The sequence below is a fragment of the Sorex fumeus genome, unplaced genomic scaffold (assembly GCF_029834395.1).
Source record: "Sorex fumeus unplaced genomic scaffold, SorFum_2.1 ptg000032l, whole genome shotgun sequence".
Lineage (NCBI taxonomy): Eukaryota > Metazoa > Chordata > Mammalia > Eulipotyphla > Soricidae > Sorex > Sorex fumeus.
This window is the reverse complement of record NW_026606089.1, coordinates 13,126,865-13,146,476: the sequence shown is the minus strand read 5'-3', so window position 1 is coordinate 13,146,476 and position 19,612 is coordinate 13,126,865. Positions and strand designations below refer to the sequence as shown.

The 19,612-nt window shown below is 43.2% G+C and overlaps 1 protein-coding gene across 1 annotated transcript in view; it reads right to left on the bottom strand.

Annotated features, from left to right (window-relative positions):
• The window catches only part of TTC28 (tetratricopeptide repeat domain 28), a 716,021-nt gene that overhangs the window by 296,630 nt on the left and 399,779 nt on the right, over window positions 1–19,612 (bottom strand). The window contains exon 5 of the mRNA XM_056116601.1: window positions 19,406–19,536. Coding sequence (XP_055972576.1) covers window positions 19,406–19,536 — 131 coding nt within the window. The remainder of the gene's footprint in view (window positions 1–19,405; window positions 19,537–19,612) is intronic.

The window sequence follows — 19,612 nt, the reverse complement described above, 5'->3', positions numbered from 1 at the left end:
GTGGTGGTGGAGAATGGGCACTGGTGGAGGGATGGGTGCTCGATCATTGTATAGCTGAAACCCAAGCACAAAAATATGTAAGTCGACAACTGTACCTCATGGTATTTCACTAATAAAAATTTTTAAAAAATGTACAGAGGCATGAATTTCCTCTGTATTTATTATTAAAGTTAGTTAAATAATTAGAGTCTATATACTTATTTCTTTTTACTAAATTTAGGGAAATTTTAGCCACGATTTCCACAAAAGTTATTTTTTCCATGATTATTAGCTTGCTTTTCTAAGACAGGTCTATAACTATCCGTGCGTATGTATGTATGTGTGTATGTACGTGTAAAATCCTTAGATACTGTACCACAAGACATTGAATTATTGTTGTTGGGATTGCTACTGTTGTTCTAGTTTTCTTTTCAACAACTTAAATCCAGTCTCCATAGAGACTGTCAAAAGATGCCTAACTATATTTCAAGTCACCATGCAAGGATATTGGGGAAATTTTTCAATTAGCAATATGGTGTTTTGGGTAGACCTGAGGCTGCCACTGAGCAAAGCGGAGGTTTTGTTTTTTTTAAGGTTTTAATTACGTATGTGACTGTTTATAATGCTAATTTACAAGACTACATGCTTTAGAGGTACAATTTCACACTTCTTCAAGAAGTATACTACATATCACAACATGCCTGCCACATTCCAGTAACTTCCGGCAGAATCTAGTGGGCCTCCCTCCCACTTCAGGGGGCCTGTCCCACGCTCCATCTACTAGCCCAAGTTCTGTGATCAGACACCTGGGCTTTGCTTTCATTCGGTTTTGTCAGTCACCTTGCTGTGTTTCTTAGTATACCCTGGATGAGTGAAAACTATACTTCGGCAATGAATTTCTTTGACCCCTATACAAGTTTCCGGAGCACTGTGAGATCTGGTGCTGACACTCTGGCCACAAAACAAACAGACAAAACCCCCAAACCCAACAACAACAAAAGACTTTCACTGTATCACTGTCATCCTATTGTTCATCGATTTGCTCGACTGGGCACCAGTAATATCTCCAATCGTCCCAGCCCTGACATTTTATTTTATTTATTTATTTGCTTTTTGGGTCATACCCAGCAATGCACAGGGGTTACTCCTGGTTCATGTACTCAGGAATTACTCCTGGCTGTGCTCGGGGGACCATATGGAATGCTGGGAATCGAACCCAGGTTGGGCTGCATGCAAGGCAAATGCCCTACCTGCAGTGCCATCACTCCAGCCTCATAGCCCTGAGATTTTAGCAGCCTCTCCTTACTCATCTTTCCCAATGGTGCCATATTGGAGGCTCTTTCAGGGTCAGGAGAATGAGACCTGTTATTGTTACTGTTTTTGACATATTGGATACGCCATGGGGAGCTTGCTAGGCTCTGCCATGCGGGTAGGATACGCTCGGTAGCCTGCTGGGCTCTCTGAGAGGAACGAAGAATGTATATAAGAGAATACAAGCAAGTATGTTAAAACCAAACACATGTGAGCTGCTTTAGGTACATCAATGGGCTAGACTATATAAGAGGTTGTGCGGCTGCGAATGTGGAAATATTAGCATAATTATTTCCAGAATTATTAACAAAATTCTAGAAGAAGAAACTTTTTCACACTTTTTTTTTACGGAGTAAACACAAAATACATCAAGTTCTGGAAGTCCTCCTTCTCTTCCCTCGGTTTACTTAGTATTACAATGACATTTGGAAACCTCTCACTGTTTAAGCCTAACTTTCTTCAGAAATGTTTGCAATTCGTTTTTGACAACTTAGTCCCTGTCTTCTGAATATTTATTATTATTTTTTTTCAGTCACCATCTATCTAGTTGCCAAAGTGAACACTACCAATAATACACTGGAGACCGAGAGTGGAAGATGACTGCAGTTTTTCAGTGGCACTTGGAAAGGAAGGAAAACAAACCCCAGGCAGCCAGCTGAGCAATTTCATTTTTATTTTTTTATTTCTTATTTTTTTATTTCTGGGTCACACCCAGCAATGCACAGGGGTTACTCCTGGCTCCGTGCTCAAGAATTACCCCTGGCGGTGCTCAGGGGACCATATGGGATGCTGGGAATTGAACCCAGGTTGGCCGCTCGAGCGAGCGGGCCCAGTAACGTCTCCATTGGAGACTTTGTTGTTACTGTGTCTGGCATACCAAATACTCTCGGTAGCTTGCCGGGCTCTCCGAGAGGGGCGGAGGAATCGAACTCGGGTCGGCCATGTTGGCCGTTTGTAAGGCGAACGCCCTACCCGCTGTGCTATCGCTCCAGCCCCTGAGCAATTTTAGAAGCAAGAAATTTGGGTCAGGGATGTGGCTCAAGATGGAGCACGTGATCTGCACGTACAAGGGACTGGGTTCCATTGCCAGCACTGCCCCATTCCTCCCCAAAACACACACACACACACACACACACACACACACACACACACACACACACACACACTGCATCTTTACATTTACAAGGAAAAACCAGGGAATTCATGTGCTATTTGTCAAAGTCTTCAATCTCTTTCACTTCTGCCTGGTTTGGGCCCATCTCCAGTATCTTCACGGAGGTTCTTACATTTTGTTTTATACTCTGCCCCGAGTGAATGTCTAGTGGCTACATGTGCGGAGAAAGGTATGAGCCCTTTCGCCATCAGAAGTAGTGCCTTCTTTCATACACTGTACCCTGAGCGAGTAAGAGTGAAATGGTGGGGCTGGAGTGATAGCACAGTGGGGAGGGCATCTGCCTTACACATGGCTGACCTGGGTTCAATTCCCAGCATCCCATATGGTCCCCTGAGCACCACCAGGAGTAATTCCTGAGTGCATGAGCCAGGAGTAACTCCTGTGCATTGCCGGCGTGACCCCTCCTTCCCCCCCCCAAAAAAAGGTGAAAATGGCAAATGAAAATGAAGGTGGTATTTGAATCATCATGATGCCCTTTTGCCTTCTGTTCAGTCTTAATGATCACAGCTACTAGAGGCTGGGGACACTAGCCTAGGAAAACATTCTCACAGAAAATCATTCTTTGTATTGTCTGATATGGCAGGCTAAAGAACTTAGAACACTTAAACCATAGTGTTGGGATTGGGGAACTGGTGATTTTTAATTTCTTTTAATTCTAGAGAATTAAAATATGTGTCTAAAGGCCACTGGTCTTATCCGGTCTTCCAGCTGCCTGACTCACTCCATCATATGTGCCCGCTACTGGTAAAGCTGGAGTTTGGATTTATACACCCTAGTTCCCTGTTGGAAGGAAGTTCCTTCTACCCTGTAGCGGAGAACACTGCCAAACACCACTGCTAGAAGATGAAAGCCCAAAGTGAAATCAGTGGTGTAATAGTAAAGCAGATTTTTTTTAAAGTATTGCTGGGGGAAATGGGACCAGCAGAGAGCAAGGAGAGATCCCAGCGTTGGAGCGGGCAGTGGGAGGTGGGGGGATGGTATTGCTTTGCATGCTGCAGGCCAACCTCCATACCACACGCCCCCTACCCAAGCACCACCTGGAATAGTCCTGGAGACCCCTCAAGTATTGCCAGGTGTGGCCCTGGAAACTCCCATCCACTGTCTGGGTGGCCCTGGAGGTTCCCAGCATCTCCAAGCCAGAGCAGCGTTGGACCTGGTTGCCAAGTTGTGCTGAATGACCCCTGGGTGCTCTAAGCACCAGTTGGAAAACCCACTAAAAATAAATAAAAGAAGCAGTAGAGGGCAGAATGACTTGGAATCCTCGCACACATTCCACCCACACACATGTGCACTGGCTCTCCAATTTCTTTTCAAAAAACCTGTATCATTAAGAGGGGGAAGAAATGAGTTTTTCATAACTCCTTACTGGCCTAAAAGGTCTAGTTTGGTTGATTTGTAACACAAATCTCATAATCAAGAAATCGATGTCCTCATTCCATTCTCTGCACGTGTCTACTTGCCAGTTCCCACAGTCTGCAATGATTTGAAGACTTACAGCTTCACAATCTTATTTGTTTCACAAAAGCTTGGAAGTTACATACCAATGAAAAACTTGCCAAGATTTCTCCTCCTAAACTTAAAACTCCCCGTGAGGATATGGGTCTATGCGCAAGTGGAATACTTTTTACCTTTTCAACCACTCTCCTGCACAACAGGAAGTAAAATAATTACCTTATTCCATTGTTTCTCTGCCGCTGTCTCTCTTACGGACACCCCAGAAACCTTTGTGTGGATTTCATATTAGCCCTACAAATATATTCCTAACGATGAAGAAAATGTCTGCCAAAAGGTCCAAGAAAAACAGCATTTTTTCCAAAGAAAGTGCTGTGGTTGGGATGATGTCATGACAAAACCACTGATTTCCTGTAGCCACATCCTCAAGGAAATCCAGAAGGTTCCTTTCTCTCATAAAGTCATAAAGTGGACTTTTTCAGGGCTCAGTAACAGTTCCTGTTAACCCACAGGTGCTAAGTCTGATAACAATTATCACTGAACTTCAAATTTCCAAATCATACAGAATTTCATTAGAAATATTTCATGTGAAAGGCGTTATCAAAAGTAAATATCCTATCAAAAATGAATGTTAGATTTTCGTCCTAGAGAGCAAAGTAGCTACAGAAGAGAAAACATAAGCAGGCTTGGTTGGTACTTACTCCAGGGCCTCATTAAGCTCCCTCTGTCTGAGATGTGAGGAAAGCAGAGACCATCAGTCACAGGATCAAAGAGAGGAAAACAGGTTTTTTTTTTTTAATTTGAATTGAAGTGACACTGATTTTTATTTTTTTTTAATTTTTATTAGTGAAACACCATGAGGTACAGTTCTAGACTTACAAAGTTTTGTTCATGGGTTTCAATTATACAATGATCGAATACCCATCCCTCCACCAGTGCCCATTCTCCACCACCACTGATCCCAGTATCCCTCCCATCCCCCATCCTCCCATCCCACCTTGCCTCTGTGGCAGGGAATTCCCTTGTGTTCTCTCTCTCCTTTTGGGTGCTGTGGTTTGCAAAGGAGGCATTGAGTGGTAATCATGTTTGGTCTATAGTCTAGGAGGATCCTCCTAACACCCTTTATTTGGTGCTCCCTTCTCTATCTGAGCTGCCTTTTTCCCTAGCATGTGTGGCTGGCCTCCAAGCCATGGTGTGAACCTCCTGGTACTTATCTCAGCTATTCTTGGGTGTTAGTCTCCTATTTTGTTGCTTTATGTTCCCCAGATGAATGCAGTCTTTCTATGTCTGTCCCTCTCTTTCTGACTCACTTCACTTAGCATGATACTTTCCATGTAGCACCATTTGTATGTAAATTTCATGACTTCATCTTTGCTAACAGCTACATAGTACTCCATTGTGTAGATGTACCAAAGTTTCTTTAACCAGTCATCTGTTCTCAGGCACTCAGGTTATTTCCAGATTCTGGCTATGTAAAGAGTGCTGCAATGAACAAACAAGTGCAGATGGAAGTGACATTGATTTTTAACACGACAGAGGTTTTCAGGAGTCTAGACTTATATGCCAACATTTTTATATCTTACCCTATCACGACCCTCAATGTTTTGTTGGTTTGGTTTGTGTTTGGGGACCACACCCAGTGGTGCTGCAAGGATTATTCCCGACTCTGTGCTCAGGGGTCACTCCTGGCAATGCTCTGGGGACCATAAGAGATGCTGGGGATTGAACCAGGATTGGCCATGTGCAAGGCAAGAGCCTTAACGCCATACTCTAGTCTCAGGTCCAACTCTTGATACTTTTTTTTTTTCAGGAAATAAGCATTTATCAACACAAGAGGAGAAAACTGAAGGAGGTTTTGAAAAGACATGAAGTCCCTGAACAAGAACAATGGTGTATTCATCTTTATACCCAACAGCCCCAGACAACCTGACAGACAGTAAGCACCACATAGCCGTGTGTTTGGAGGATGGATTCACATAACCCAGTTCTTCTTCTCTCCCTCCTGAAGCCCCAAACTGGACAGTGCGCAGAAGATCAGCCCTGGAATGGCAGACATGAGAGCTATAACTGCAGCATCTGAGGGAGAGAAGTGGCCAATTGCTGTCTGAAAAAAAAAAAATCCAAGAGACTGCTTTCAAATCTTGGTGCGCATACAACAGCCTTTTGGTGAGCTACTCAAGAAAATCTTTTTCAAGTTAAAAATGTGGGTGAGGGAGAAAAGAGATGGTGTCAGGGAAAGCTGTCCTTAAAATGCAACCAGGGACCAGCTATTCATGCCAGACAACAACTCCCATCCTTCTATCACCAGAGGGCATCGCCTCAGTGCCAGGACCTGCATTTAGGGAGATGGATGCTTTAAAGCCCAGAACATGGGAAGAATAGGAAAAAGGGGTGGAGGATTGGGAGGGTATCAGACCTCCAGCAACCTTTGTAGCAAATTCAAGAACTTCAAAGTCACTGAGGCAGGAGTCCCAGAACAAGTGCGGGGAGAGGCCTGGCTTCGGGAGAACTGAGTTCTAAGGAGGGAAAGACCCACTCTGGCTCCAGACTCAGGGTGAATCACGAGGTTCTAAAGTCTGAAATTTTAGTAGTCCTGATATAACAGGCCGGGGTTGGGGGCATAGTGCAGCGGGTAGAGCGTTTGCCTTGCAATGGCCTACCCAGGTTCTATTCCCAGCATCCCATACGGTTCCCTGAGCACTGCCAGGAGTAATTCCTGAGTGCAGAGCCCCGAGGAACTCCTAAGCATTCCTGGGTGTGACCAGAAAAAAAGCTTTTGTGCTTGCTTCAGCAGCACATATACTGACATGACAGGGCGCCCACCACCAGGGCTGGGCCATCCTAGTGACAAGAATCACCAGTTACACAGCCAGCGCTCAGCTGGTAGATGAGGGAATCTGGCACTGACTGTACAAGGGAAAGTGCTGAGCATGGGGGACCCTACATCTCCCCGGGGGCACTAGCAGGTGCCTTCAAAGATCCGAGAACACTAGAGTGTCCAAGGTGAAGAACAGCATTGAGGCAAACATCCCCACGCACGCCGGCCAGTCGCTGAAGCCACGCCCCGCTGGGCCATCAGAGCTGGGCCTCCTGGGCAGCCCGAGAGGAGGCCCACTGGTACAGAGTGTGGTGGACGCAGACCTCTCGCCCATCAGTGAAAATCCAAGCACTGCAGTCTCACCCTTGGCCTTTAGTGCCAGGAGATCCCTGTAGTTGGGTGATAGGAGGGATTAGGGGGTCACAGCTATGGAGCACAAAGAAATGATAACAAGAGAAGAGGGACAAAAAAAAGGGAATTTCTGCTCTAGCTGGTCCTCTCCTCCACGGGCAAGAGTGAAAGGACGCTCTCCACCAGAATGGCCCTCTCCTCCTCTCACACCTGAAGTCTGGGAAGAAACAAACACTGCTACTCCAGGGCACTGCCCGTTGGAAAACCAAAGCAGCAATCCCAGAGGTTAAGTCTGGACACAGGAAATAACACGGCTCAACAGCTGAGCGCTTCCTGTGTGAGGCCCTGTGTTTGCTCCAGGTACGTAAAAGCAGCAATCTTCAAAAGTCAATCTTAACCAGATGGGAATGGAGAGTCTAACATATATTTTATAACAAAAAAATCATTAGTATATAGGACTATCGGTACGTGAGCAAATAACCCTATTCTGAGAGTTGACATACGTGCCTAGGTAGAGAAGGAGAACCAGAGAAAAATAAAACTCTAAAATATAATTTACAACAGCACCTGTGTAAGTATGAACACACAGACACACACACACACACACACGCACACACACACGCACACTCACACGTCTCCAAAACCTAAGGAGAAAAACAAAGATTTGTATGTATCAGTTCTTAGTTTTGGGGGAAAGTCTGCTTGAACATTTGGGGAAAAACAATTTTTATCATAAACAAATGATATGTAACTCATGCAATGTTCATAGGAATCATTGATGTAGCTACCCCAATAATAGTAGCAGCCTCCTTTTTAAATCTTTATCTCAGGCATGTGATAAGCTAGCACTTTATATGTGAAGTCATTTAATTTTCCAACAGTAAACATACTAGTTACTATCAGAACCACTTCCTCCGTCTATGTACACATAAAACTGTTTACTTAGATATTTGTGTTTCCATATTCCTTTTTCTTTTTTAACTTTTTAACTTTAAGGCCGAGCAATCTCTTAAATTGCTTATGCTATAACTTGGTCAATCTATTTTGGAAAGCTGGCAGAAATCTAATAAATCTAAACATATGTCCAGCCAAATGGTTTCAGGTATAAGTATAGATGCTTAAAAATATGTATAAGTGAATGTTCATGACAGATTCTTTCAGAGCAGTGAAAAATTGGAAATAACTCACTGGCCTGGAACTCAGAATGTTAGGGGCCACATGGTAATAAGCGGTTACTCCTAAGTTCAAATCCAGGCTTAACTATTATTGAAAGTCACACTGTATTAGAAATAAATCATCTGCCAATCGTTGTGATTCAGGTTACACTGCCAGATTCAAGGGACAGACTTCCTTTCTATTTTGCTTTTAACAGAACATTTATGAAATGGTAAAGAGAGCTGGAAAGATACTACAGGAGTTAAGGCTATTGTCTTGTGTGCGGCTGACCCAGGTTCAATCCCTGGTGCTTTATGGCCCAGCAAGCGCTCCTGTGAGCCATCCCCAATCACAAGGCAAGGAGTAACTCTCCCAAGTACTTCCAGGTGTGACAAAAACTCACCCCCGCCCCAAATAAAAGGTGTGGACAGTTTTGAGAATTGGCTACTACAACAATGCAGATAATAAATGGCCTGGAACAAGGGAGCTCGGAGAGAAAAAGAGATTCCATTGGTGAATAAAAAGAACCAAACAAGAGACCAAATATAAGGGCAAAGCAGTTAGACAGGTGGTCAGTGCAGAGTGAGGCATAGATGGGAGGTGAAATAAGGCATGCTGAATGGAAGGTAGGCATCCAGGGCAGAGCTGGAGAAGACAGCCGAAGTTCAGGAAGGAAATCCGAACGATGGCGGGGGGAGGCGGAGGGGGGGAAGCTTTCAGAATCATCAGCATATTTGCATTTCAGATTCCCTAAACAGAGAATAACATCTGTAATAAAGTGTGATTTATTCATTTTTCTGACAATATTAGCTCACAAGAAGGGCTCTGCGGGGACCTAGAATTAATTTGGAAACCATCAAAGCAGACAGAAGGTTGGTCCAAATGAACAATCCTGTGAAGGAGGGCTCACTTCTGCTGTACCTGAAGGTAGCAGTCTAAGGGAGAGCCTGATGCTTTCTAAAGTAAACAAAGAGGTTTCGGCTTGCCACCTTGCTTCATGGGAAAACCTCATAGTCAAAGATGTAAGAGGCAAACTATGTAATTCAGTATCCTCAATGGCCCTAGCATTCATGGTGGTTAATATTTTGCTTCATAAGGCAGTTTCCTGTATTCTATTTCAATATCAAAATAATGCAAAAGGATAACTAGGGTATAATTTGAGGTCACAGATACAATGGAAGAAGAGGATAACCAGAGAAAAGTGCCTGCTTTGTAAAACTCTTTATGCTTAAAGGATAGGATTGCTTTGGGGAAGAGTTATCAAAATTCTAACCAGTACAATAATTAAGAGGGGTGGGGGTGGGGGAGGAGGTACACAACATAAGCAAAGAAATGTACAAAACTATCATTTACAGGGGAAAATGCATTAAAGTGGAAATCCTAATGAATCAGCAAAAAGCTATGGGATCATTTTCACATGGTGAACGATAAAACATGCAGAATAGACACCTCTCCTACACTCTGTCAAGAAAAAGCTTAAGAAAGCCCCGTAATGGGGGCTGGAGGAGCAGGACAGTGGGTAGAGTGCTTGCAGGTGGCCCACCCAGGCTCAACTTCCAATATCCGATTTGATTCCCTGAGCCCACCAGGAGTGATCCATGAGCACAGATACAGGAGTAATCTGTAAGCATCGCTGGTGTAGCTCAAAAACAAAATAAAACAAAACAAAAAACCCACAATGGATGTAAATTTGACAAAGGATTAACTGAATAGCAAAAATACTTCAAGAAGTCATGCCACTCAACAACAAAACACAAACATCTCAATGGTAGAGTCGACAGAAGAGCTGAAGAGACACACAAATAGGACCCATATGGTGACACATTCCAAACAACTCCCCAGTTCAACACCAACTCAGATCCACAGTCTCTGGAATTCGCCAGCACGAACCCCAGAATACAGCACTGACCTGCACATTGACCCCTGGCCCCCAAGTCACATGGGGTACAATGGAGAAGCAGAGGAATTTACCTGCCCGAATGAATGACAATGAAACACAGGAAGGATGTCAAATTCTGGATATTTCTATATCCCCTGACAAAGACTTCAAAGGAACAAAAACACTCACTGAATTGAAGAAAATTCATAGAAGAAAACTTCAACAAGTATAGATAGTTTGAGGAAAAACTAATCAGAAATCACTGAGATAAAAAAAATATGCTGCACTTAAAAAAATAAATAAACCACAGTAAAAAGGGTTCAATGGCAGGATTTTGGAAGCTGAGAATAGAATCAGTGAGCTTGAGGATTAAGGAAGAAAAAAAATCAGTTAAAAAATGAACAGAATACAAAAGAATTTTTAAAAAATAAAGGAAAGATATATATGGGACAGCCACAGGAAGAATAACACTCACATAATAGGGGTTCTAGAACGAAAGGAAAATCAGGGGGAAATATTTGAAAAGGTAATCACTGAGTGCCAGGAAGGTAGTTCAATGGGCTGGAGTGCACACTTTGCATACTGGAGCATGGGGTTCGTTCTCCAGTACTCCAAGCACTGCCAGGGTTGACCCTTAACCACCAACCCAGGACTATCCACTAAGCATCACCAAGTATGCTCCCTGCCGCACCCCCCCCCCCCCCCCCCCCCCGCTAAACACTAATAGTCGAGAACTTCCCAAATTCGGAGAAGGAAACATACCCAGAACCAGGAAGCTCAAAGAGTTCCAAATAAAATAAAACCAAACGAATGAACACCAAGATATAATGTCATTAAAATGCAAAAGCATTTTTAATGACATCTTATAATGTCATTAAAATGCAAAAGCATCTTTAATGACATCTTAACAGAACTTTTTTTTATGACATCTTATTGTCTTATTCCTACTTTGGACAAACTTGCAGGCTATCGAATGTAGCCTGCCCACAGGGCAGAGTCTGGCAAACTCCCCGTGGCGTACCAAATATGCCAAATACCAGTAACAATGATGGGTCTCATTCTCCTAAATAGCCTTGAATATAATCTCAGGGCTAGGATGAAAGAGACGTTACTGGGGCCTGCTCGAGGCAATCGACGAATAACAGGATGATGAAATGATGAAATGAAAATGCAAAAGCCAAAGATAGAAATAGAATCTATAACAAATTATAATAGAAATAGAATCTCAAATAAATTTGAGAGCAAAAAGAAAAGCAAATATTAATACACAAGGAAACACCATACCATGTGACATTTGTCAAATGAAACTCCATACGTAGGTTGTAAAGGAATGATATAACATAGCCAACGTGTTGCCTAAAATAGGGCTCCAGTCAAGAAGACTCCGTCCAGGTAAGTTATCATTCAGATCTGAAGGGTGATACAAAGCTTTTCTTATAAACAACAGTTAAAGAAAGTCATGCACCTAAACCATTTCTTGATGCTCTTCTATATTGATTCTGGGTGTTTTTACAGTTTGTTTCTTGGCTTTATTTTAGTTACTCTGATATTTGGTGACCAAGTTCTGTTTGCCTCTCTGCAAGAAATATTAAGTGGTCTTTGATAAAAGATGAAGAAACTACAGCTGAACGTAGTAAGCTGCTTAAGAAACAGATTCAACAGAAGTGAAAACATAAGATCTAAATGGCAACCACGGGAACTTTGTAATGTGCCTGTCAAGTTGACAGGCAGGGGTGGAGAAGGGGTTGGGGTGGGGAGGGAACCTGGGAACGCTGGTGGAGGGAAGTTGACATTGGAGGAGGGGCTGATGTTGAATTATTGTATGCCTAAAATGCAACTATCAGTAACTTTGTAAATTATGGCTCTTTGATGAAAAAAATTTTCAAAAAAGAAACATGAAAGGTAGGAAAGGAGCAGAGCAATAATGAATCTCTTAGTATTTAAAACTTACTTGCTTTAATTTAATAAGTGATACAATCTTAGAACACTAAATGTAAGTAAAGTTCTTGATAATCTCAAAGGGGAAAAATTACTCAGGGCAAGCAGAGAGAGGCAAATAGATCTTGGTCACCAAATATCAGAGTAACTAAAATAAAGCCAAGAAACAAACTGTAAAAACACCCAGAATCAATATAGAAGAGCATTAATACTTTCTTTCATTTCAATGATTTCAATAAATTTCAATGGCCTGAATTCACTGGATGAATGACACAGAATGAATGTATAGATTAGAAAAAAAATTGTTCTACTACTTGAATTTTAATGACAAGCACAGACTCAAAATGTAAGACTGGATAACAATCATTTACGCAAATGATCACCTTAAAAGGGAGGCAGAATAGATGTATTGGAATGTACTGGAAGATGTATTAAGATGAGCTAGGAATTGGGGCCACAGCGGGTAGGGCATTTGCCTTGCATGTGGCCATGCGGTTTGATTACTGACATCCCATGTGGTCCCCTGAGCACCACCAGGAGTGATTCCTGAGCGCAGAGCCAGGAGTAATCCCTGTGCATTGCCAGGTGTGACCCCAAAAGCCAAAAAAATGTGAGCTGGAATATAGCTCAGCAACACACAAGCCAGGCACGCACGAGAACTGGGTGTGATACTCAATACCATCAAAAGAAAAAGTAGGACAGGGATAGATATTACATAATGACTAAGTGACCGATACAAAAAGAGGACTTAACACTTCTTCACGTATCTGTACCAAATGAAGAGTACAGCAAAATGTACCATACGAGTACCACCAGGAGGCCTGAAGCAAAATATTAACAACACAAGAGAAGTAGGAGACTTTTACATTCTAATCTCACCATGAGATAGCATAACAAAACCAAAACACCAATAATGAAACAACCGGCTTACATGAGCAAGAGCAAGGTTTACTGGGCTTCCACCCTCCAGAAGCCACATACACTTTCTTCTCCAGAGCCCAAGGAACAGTCTCCAAGACAGACCACGTGACAAGACATGTGCCAATAAACTGACTATTAAAAGCACATCAAGTTTCTTTCCACATCGCAATGCCATAAAGGTAGAAATTAGCCATAAAAAGAAAACTGGGGAGAAATCAAACATCGTAAGACTAAACAGCATGCTACTAAAAAACTAATGGGTCAATGAGGAAATCAAAGAAGAAATAAGAGTTTCTGGGAACAAATGAGAATCAAGACACAAGGCACCAGAATATATGGGACACGAAGCAAGGTATCGCTAAGAGAGAAGTTCGTAGCAATTCAGGGTTATTACATCAGGAAATCAGAAAACATTTCAAATAAGCCATCTAACTCACATCTTAGGGAACTGGAAAAAGAACAAAATGAACCCAAAGTAATGTAAGGAAGTAATAAATTTTAGAGTAGAAATAAGTAAAATGGAAGTAAAAGACAATATAAAATGATCAATGAAACCAAGAACTGGGTTTTGGAAGGAAAAAAAAAGACTGACAAACCCTTGGCTAAACTCATGAAGAAAAAAGAAAGAAAAAAACCCTCAGAAATAAAGGAGGAGTTTAGAACAGATGCTTCAGAATACTGCTATGCTTCCCAGTAGGAAAATTTAGAAGAAATGGATGAACTTTTATTTATATTTATTTATTTAGCTTTTCGGGTCACACCCAGATCCTGGCTCTGCACTCAGGAATTACTCCTGGCGGTGCTTGGGGAACCATATGAAACGTTGGGGATCGAACCCGGGTCGGCCGCATGCAAGGCAAATACCCTACCCACTGTACTATTGCTCTGGTCCCAAGGATGAATTTTCAGAATCTTACAACCTCTCAAGTTTTAGTCAGAAGGATATAGAAAACCTGAATAGGTCTATTATAAGGAAATTGGAAAAGTAATCATTAAAGTCTACCCATGTTATATACACTATTGATGAGAATGTAAATTGGTGCAATTTCCATTAAAAATGGTTTGGACATTGCTTTAAAAACCGACAACAACAATGGTCTCAATTTCCCTCCCACCTGTCTCTCTCTCTCTCTCTCTCTCTCTCTCTCTCTCTCTCTCTCTCTCTCTCTCTCTCCCCTTTTGGGCCTTATGGCTTGTAATACAGTAATGGAAGATTACCAGATATATCCTTTTAACTACTTTCAACATTCAGTTCCTGTCCAAAATGATCATTTCCAACTATTATTGTCCTGTTGGTCCCTTCTGTATCATAACTGCCCTTTGCCCCCTCCCCTGCACTCCCTCCCCCCCGCACACACCCTTGTGGCAAGCATCCAACCACTGATCAGCCTTCACAGTGGTGAAAGGATGGGTATTGGAAAAAAAAAAAAGAGAAAAAACAAAAACAACCTGAAAACAGAGGCATGAGAAATAGTACAACAGGTAGGGTGCTTGCCTTGCAGGCAGATGACCTGGGTTTGATCCCTGGCACCCCAGATAGTCTCTCCAGACCCTCAGTGGCAGAAGTAAGTCCTGAGTACCACTGGGTATGGCTCCAAAACAAACCAAGCCAAACCGAACAAACCTAAAAACAGAAACACCATGTGATCCAGCATTATCTCACCTGGATATTTAACCAAAGTCCTAGTTTTTGGTGGAGGGTCTTGAGGAGTTTATGTATCTATCAAGATGTGTAATTAATTATACTCTCAACATAGAGTGTTATACATCAATGGTAAATCAGTGACATTTTATTTATTTTTTTAAATTTTTATTAGTGAGAATATATCCCAGAGAGGCAAAAAATATATAGTCGAAGTGACATCTGCAATTGTTTGTTCACTGCAGCACTCTTTACAATAGCCAGAATCTGGAAAAAAACCTGAGTGCCCAAGAACAGATGACTGGTTAAAGACATTTTTTTTTTTTAAAAATTGCAACCAATGAGAACAGTGCAGTCATCAAAAATCGGAAACTCTATATGATCCAATTATCTAAGTAGCAGATAAATATGAGGGAAAAAAACCCCTGAATGACAGATATATACTCCAACATTCATCACATCATCACTACCATGAGACAATAAACACCAAAATGCCTACTTGCCAGTGATTGGCTAAAGATTATGGGACACACACACACACACACACACACACACACACACACACACACACACACGCACACACACACAAAGAAAAGCTATTCTGCTACCTAGAGGGAGATTCTGCTATTTGCAAACACATGGATGGACCTAGAGGATATTAGGTAAGTAAGATAAAAGCCAACACTATACAATTTCACTCAAATGGGGAAAACTGAGAAACAGAACTAGGGGCTGGAAAGATGGTACAACAGGCAGGGGGCTTGCCTTGCATACAGCTGCCCAAATTTGATTCCTGGTACCATGTATGGTCCCCAAACCCCATCAGGTGTGATCCCTGTGTGCAGAGCCAGGATTAAGCCCTGAGCACAGCTGGGTGTGTCCTTCCATGCCCTCAAAGGAAAAACAAAAAACTAATGGGACAAATAAAACATCAGCAAACTCTTAGGCAACTGGAACAAAATGGTAGTTACTTGAGAAGAACGAATGTAGGCAGGTAAATCAGGTAAAAGGGAGAAATTCTAGGGTGAATGAGGAAAGTTAGACTTTCGGCGGGAACATACATAGTAAATACAGAGACTGATTTGTATGTCATGAGCCTGAAATTTACATCAGGCTTTAAAACAGAATCACATCAATATTTTTTTAACGCCCACCACAGTGCTCTGCGCGTTAAGCATTTCATGGGCACACATCGTGTTTTACCGAACTGAATCCCAGGAGACTGGCTACCTGGAACTTGGAACCTAAATAAAACACATATTAATGGTAATAGTTCCCTTTAGACATCCGGGAGCACTGTCCTCCCGTTGTTCACCGATTTGCTTGAGCGCTCTCCACTGTGAGACTTGTTGTTACTGTGTCTGGCATATCGAACACGCCACGGGGAGCTTGCCAGACTCTGCCGTGTGGGTGGGATACTCTCGGTAGCTTGCCGGGCTCTCCGAGAGGGGCAGAGGAATTGAACCCGGGTCGGCCACTTGCAAGGCAAACGCCCTACCCGCTGTGCTATCACTCCGGCTGTAGATCCCCTTAAGTTCTGAACCAGTACTGACTTGTCTTAACTATTGGTGGCTGGTGAAAGGGATGTGGGAATAGATATTTCCAGTTAACTGCAGCTAGGCAAGAAGGAGCACTCAAATATCAACCTTAAAAGTTAAGAAAAATGGGGGCTGGGGAGAGAGCTGGAAGCCAGGGTTTAATCCCAGCACTGTGTGGTCCCCAAACACTCCCTGGAACAGCTGAACTGGAGCCTGAGTACCACCAGGTGGGCCTCCCTGCCAAATAAGGAAACGGTTTTTAGCTAACTAAGAAAACAAAGAGTGGAGGCCGGAGAGATAGGACAGCAGGTGGGGCATTTGCCTTGCACGCGACTGACCCAGTTTCATTCCCCTGGTATCCCATATGGTCCCCTGAGCACCACCAGGAGTCATTCCTGAGTGCAGAGCCAGGAGGAACCCCTGAGCATTGCTGGGTGTGAGAGAGAAAGAGAGAAAGGGAGAGAAGGAAGGAAGGAAGGAAGGAAGGAAGGAAGGAAGGAAGGAAGGAAGGAAGGAAGGAAGGAAGGAAGGAAGGAAGGTAGGTGGGTGGTGTCGAGGGGAGGGGAGGGGAGGGGAGGGGAGGGGATTTGCAATAGGTGGCTATTCTAAGACAGGAAGGGTTTTTTTTTGTTTTTTTTGTATTTTGTTTTTTTATTAGTGAGACACCATGAGGTACAGTTGTAGACTTACAAATTTTGTGCTTGGTTTCAATTATACAATGATCAAGTACCCATCCCTCCACCAGTACCCATTTCCCACCACCACGGATCCCAGTATCCCTCCCACCCCCATCCCCCCCATCCCACCCTGCCTCTGTGGCAGGGCATTCCCCTCTGTTCTCTCTCTCCTTTTGGGTGTTGTGGTTTGCAAGAGAGGCATTGAGTGGCAATCATGTTCGGTCTATAGTCTACTTTCAGCATGCTTCTCCCATCCTTGGAGGAAGGTTTGGGGGAGAGAATTGGTACAAGCACTATCCCGGGGTCTCTTCCACCAATGATTTCTAAATGATTTTTTAAAACGAAGACAGTCCTATGCCCCCAACTTCTACAGTATCCAGGGATGTGATTGGGTTAATCTATACATCGAAAAGTTTAGCAAAACAAGAGTCTAAATACAGCTGGTGACTTAATGGATAGTTCCCCGTCCCTTCATTAAATGTCCCTAGACTAATCTGGTGTTTAAAGCTGGGACTCATCTTTGGTTTGGGGCCGAGGGGGGATGCTGGGGATCCAGCCCAGGGCCTCCTAGCTGCTGTGAGCATGCACTCCACCTCAGAACCCCATCCTTGGACCCACAGTGCTCCCTGCTCATGCCATCAGCACAGCTGCCTCCAGGTGTCTGATTCCTTTTAGTCTCTTAACATCAAAAAAAAAAAAATCAGATCATTGGTTATAAGAATAGTTCGTGAACGGAAATGAGGCAAAGAAGGGAGAAAGAATGTCTAGGTAACTCCCCTGAGAATAAAATCACCCAAAGTCTATATCCCTTAAATAATTTCTTTTCTGTCTGGTGCCAGGGATGGAAGCCAAGGGTCTCATCCAGGGGAAGCAGGTGCCCGGCTATAAGCCCATCGGGGACGGGTCTAGTCACGCAGCTTTTCAGGGCTTTTTCTCAAACCTCCACAGAGGAGAGAGGTCCCTCCCGGGGGGGACTTCAGTTTCCTGGGTGGAACAAACACTTTCTTCATCTCCCAATTCCGTCCTGGCACCCGGCTTCAAGATGCAGACTCATTTAAATAATAGAATTAATTTCTATAATGTACCACAGTCGAAGCCTGCGATGTAAATGTTGCTTAATATATTTCTCAACGCATTGATTGATTCGTAAGTTTATTGTTGCCTCTGCCATTAACTTTCTCTTCCTTATTACTAACAGTATATTATACGCTCCCGTTTGTGGAATTTCATGCACCAAGCTAGGTGCTTTACATATATTATTTATAATCCTATCACAAATGGGTTTCAAAAAATAAAATCATCTCTTGGCCTGAATAAGAAAAGAGAAGCAAAGAGGAGTTAGTGACTCCAAGTTCCCAGGGCCAGTGAGTGCAGGGGCAGGATGCAGGCCTGGACCCACCTGACTCCATAACCCTCTTTCCACCCTAAATGCACTTCCTGTTCAAGTCACTTCTTTCTTTTCCCCCAAGATTTTTTTTTTTTTACTGAATCACTGTGAGCTAGACCCTTACAAAACTATTCATGATTAGGCTTCTGTCATACAGTGTCCAACACCCATCCCTTCACCAGTGTACATTTCCCAGCACCAGTGCCCCCAGGTTCCCTCCCATCACCCCCCACCCCACCCTCAGCCTGCCTCTATGCTAGGTACCTATCTCTCTCCTCTCTCTCTCTCCCCCCTCCCCCCTTTGGCCATTGTGGTTTGCAAATGCAGATTGAGTAAATCACTTCTGAGACTATTACACTTCATCTTAAATAAATATTAGGATGATAATCTTTAAATAAATATTAGGATGATAATTATTTATGGGTCTGATGCAGGCCTCTCTAACAGACTGAATATACTTCTACTATCTGATTGACAAGCCCACAGAGAAACAGCCTGGGGAAAGGAGGGCTGCGATAATAATTCTCCCTTTTAAATGATGCGTTAATGCTTCTTTCATTTGGAGACGATATCGTGATGATACGTATTATGACTGACTTACATCTGTCTACTCCACAGCACTCGTGAGAAGAATAACATCACATATGACCACGCCACTAGAACCGAGCTCAAGGACCAGATCTTATTTACCTCCATCTCTCCAGTGCCTGGAAGGGTAAGACGTCCAGCCTATGATGCTGAGATGAGGTAGAAGCAATGATGGTCAACTTCTTTTTTTTTTTTTAATTTTTTTAAATTTTGTTTAATTTTTTTTTTTTTTTTTTTGCTTTTTGGGTCACACCCGCTGATGCTCAGGGGTTACTCCTGGCTCATGCACTCAGGAATTACTCCTGGCAGTGCTCGGGGGACCATATGGGATGCTGGGAATCAAACCTGGGTCGGCCATGTTGGCTGCGTGCAAGGCAAACGCCCTACCCGCTGTGCTATCGCTCCAGCCCCAATGATGGTCAACTTCTAAAAGCAATATTTGAAAGTACCTGGATGAACCCCAGTGCCTCAGACATGTGAAGTCTGTGTTATACCACTGGGTTCTATCCCCAGCCCCCGTGAACTTTTCTGATCAGCAAAAAGAGAGTCCGTGTTTCAAAATGGGACATTTTCGGTCTTCGAGTAAACTTCCTACCTCTCGATCCTTGAGCTTCATGGCAAGCACCAGCTGATGCCTATGGTTCGTGAGCGCCTCCCGGTAATTTCCCTTGGAGAAGAATGCAGAGCCCAGATTCCCATGAGCTCGGCATTCTCCTGTCTGGTCACCTGCATTGGAGGAGAAGAAACATCAAACTTCCTTGAAGGCACAGTGTGACCCCTAATTTATAAAGCCGTTTTAATT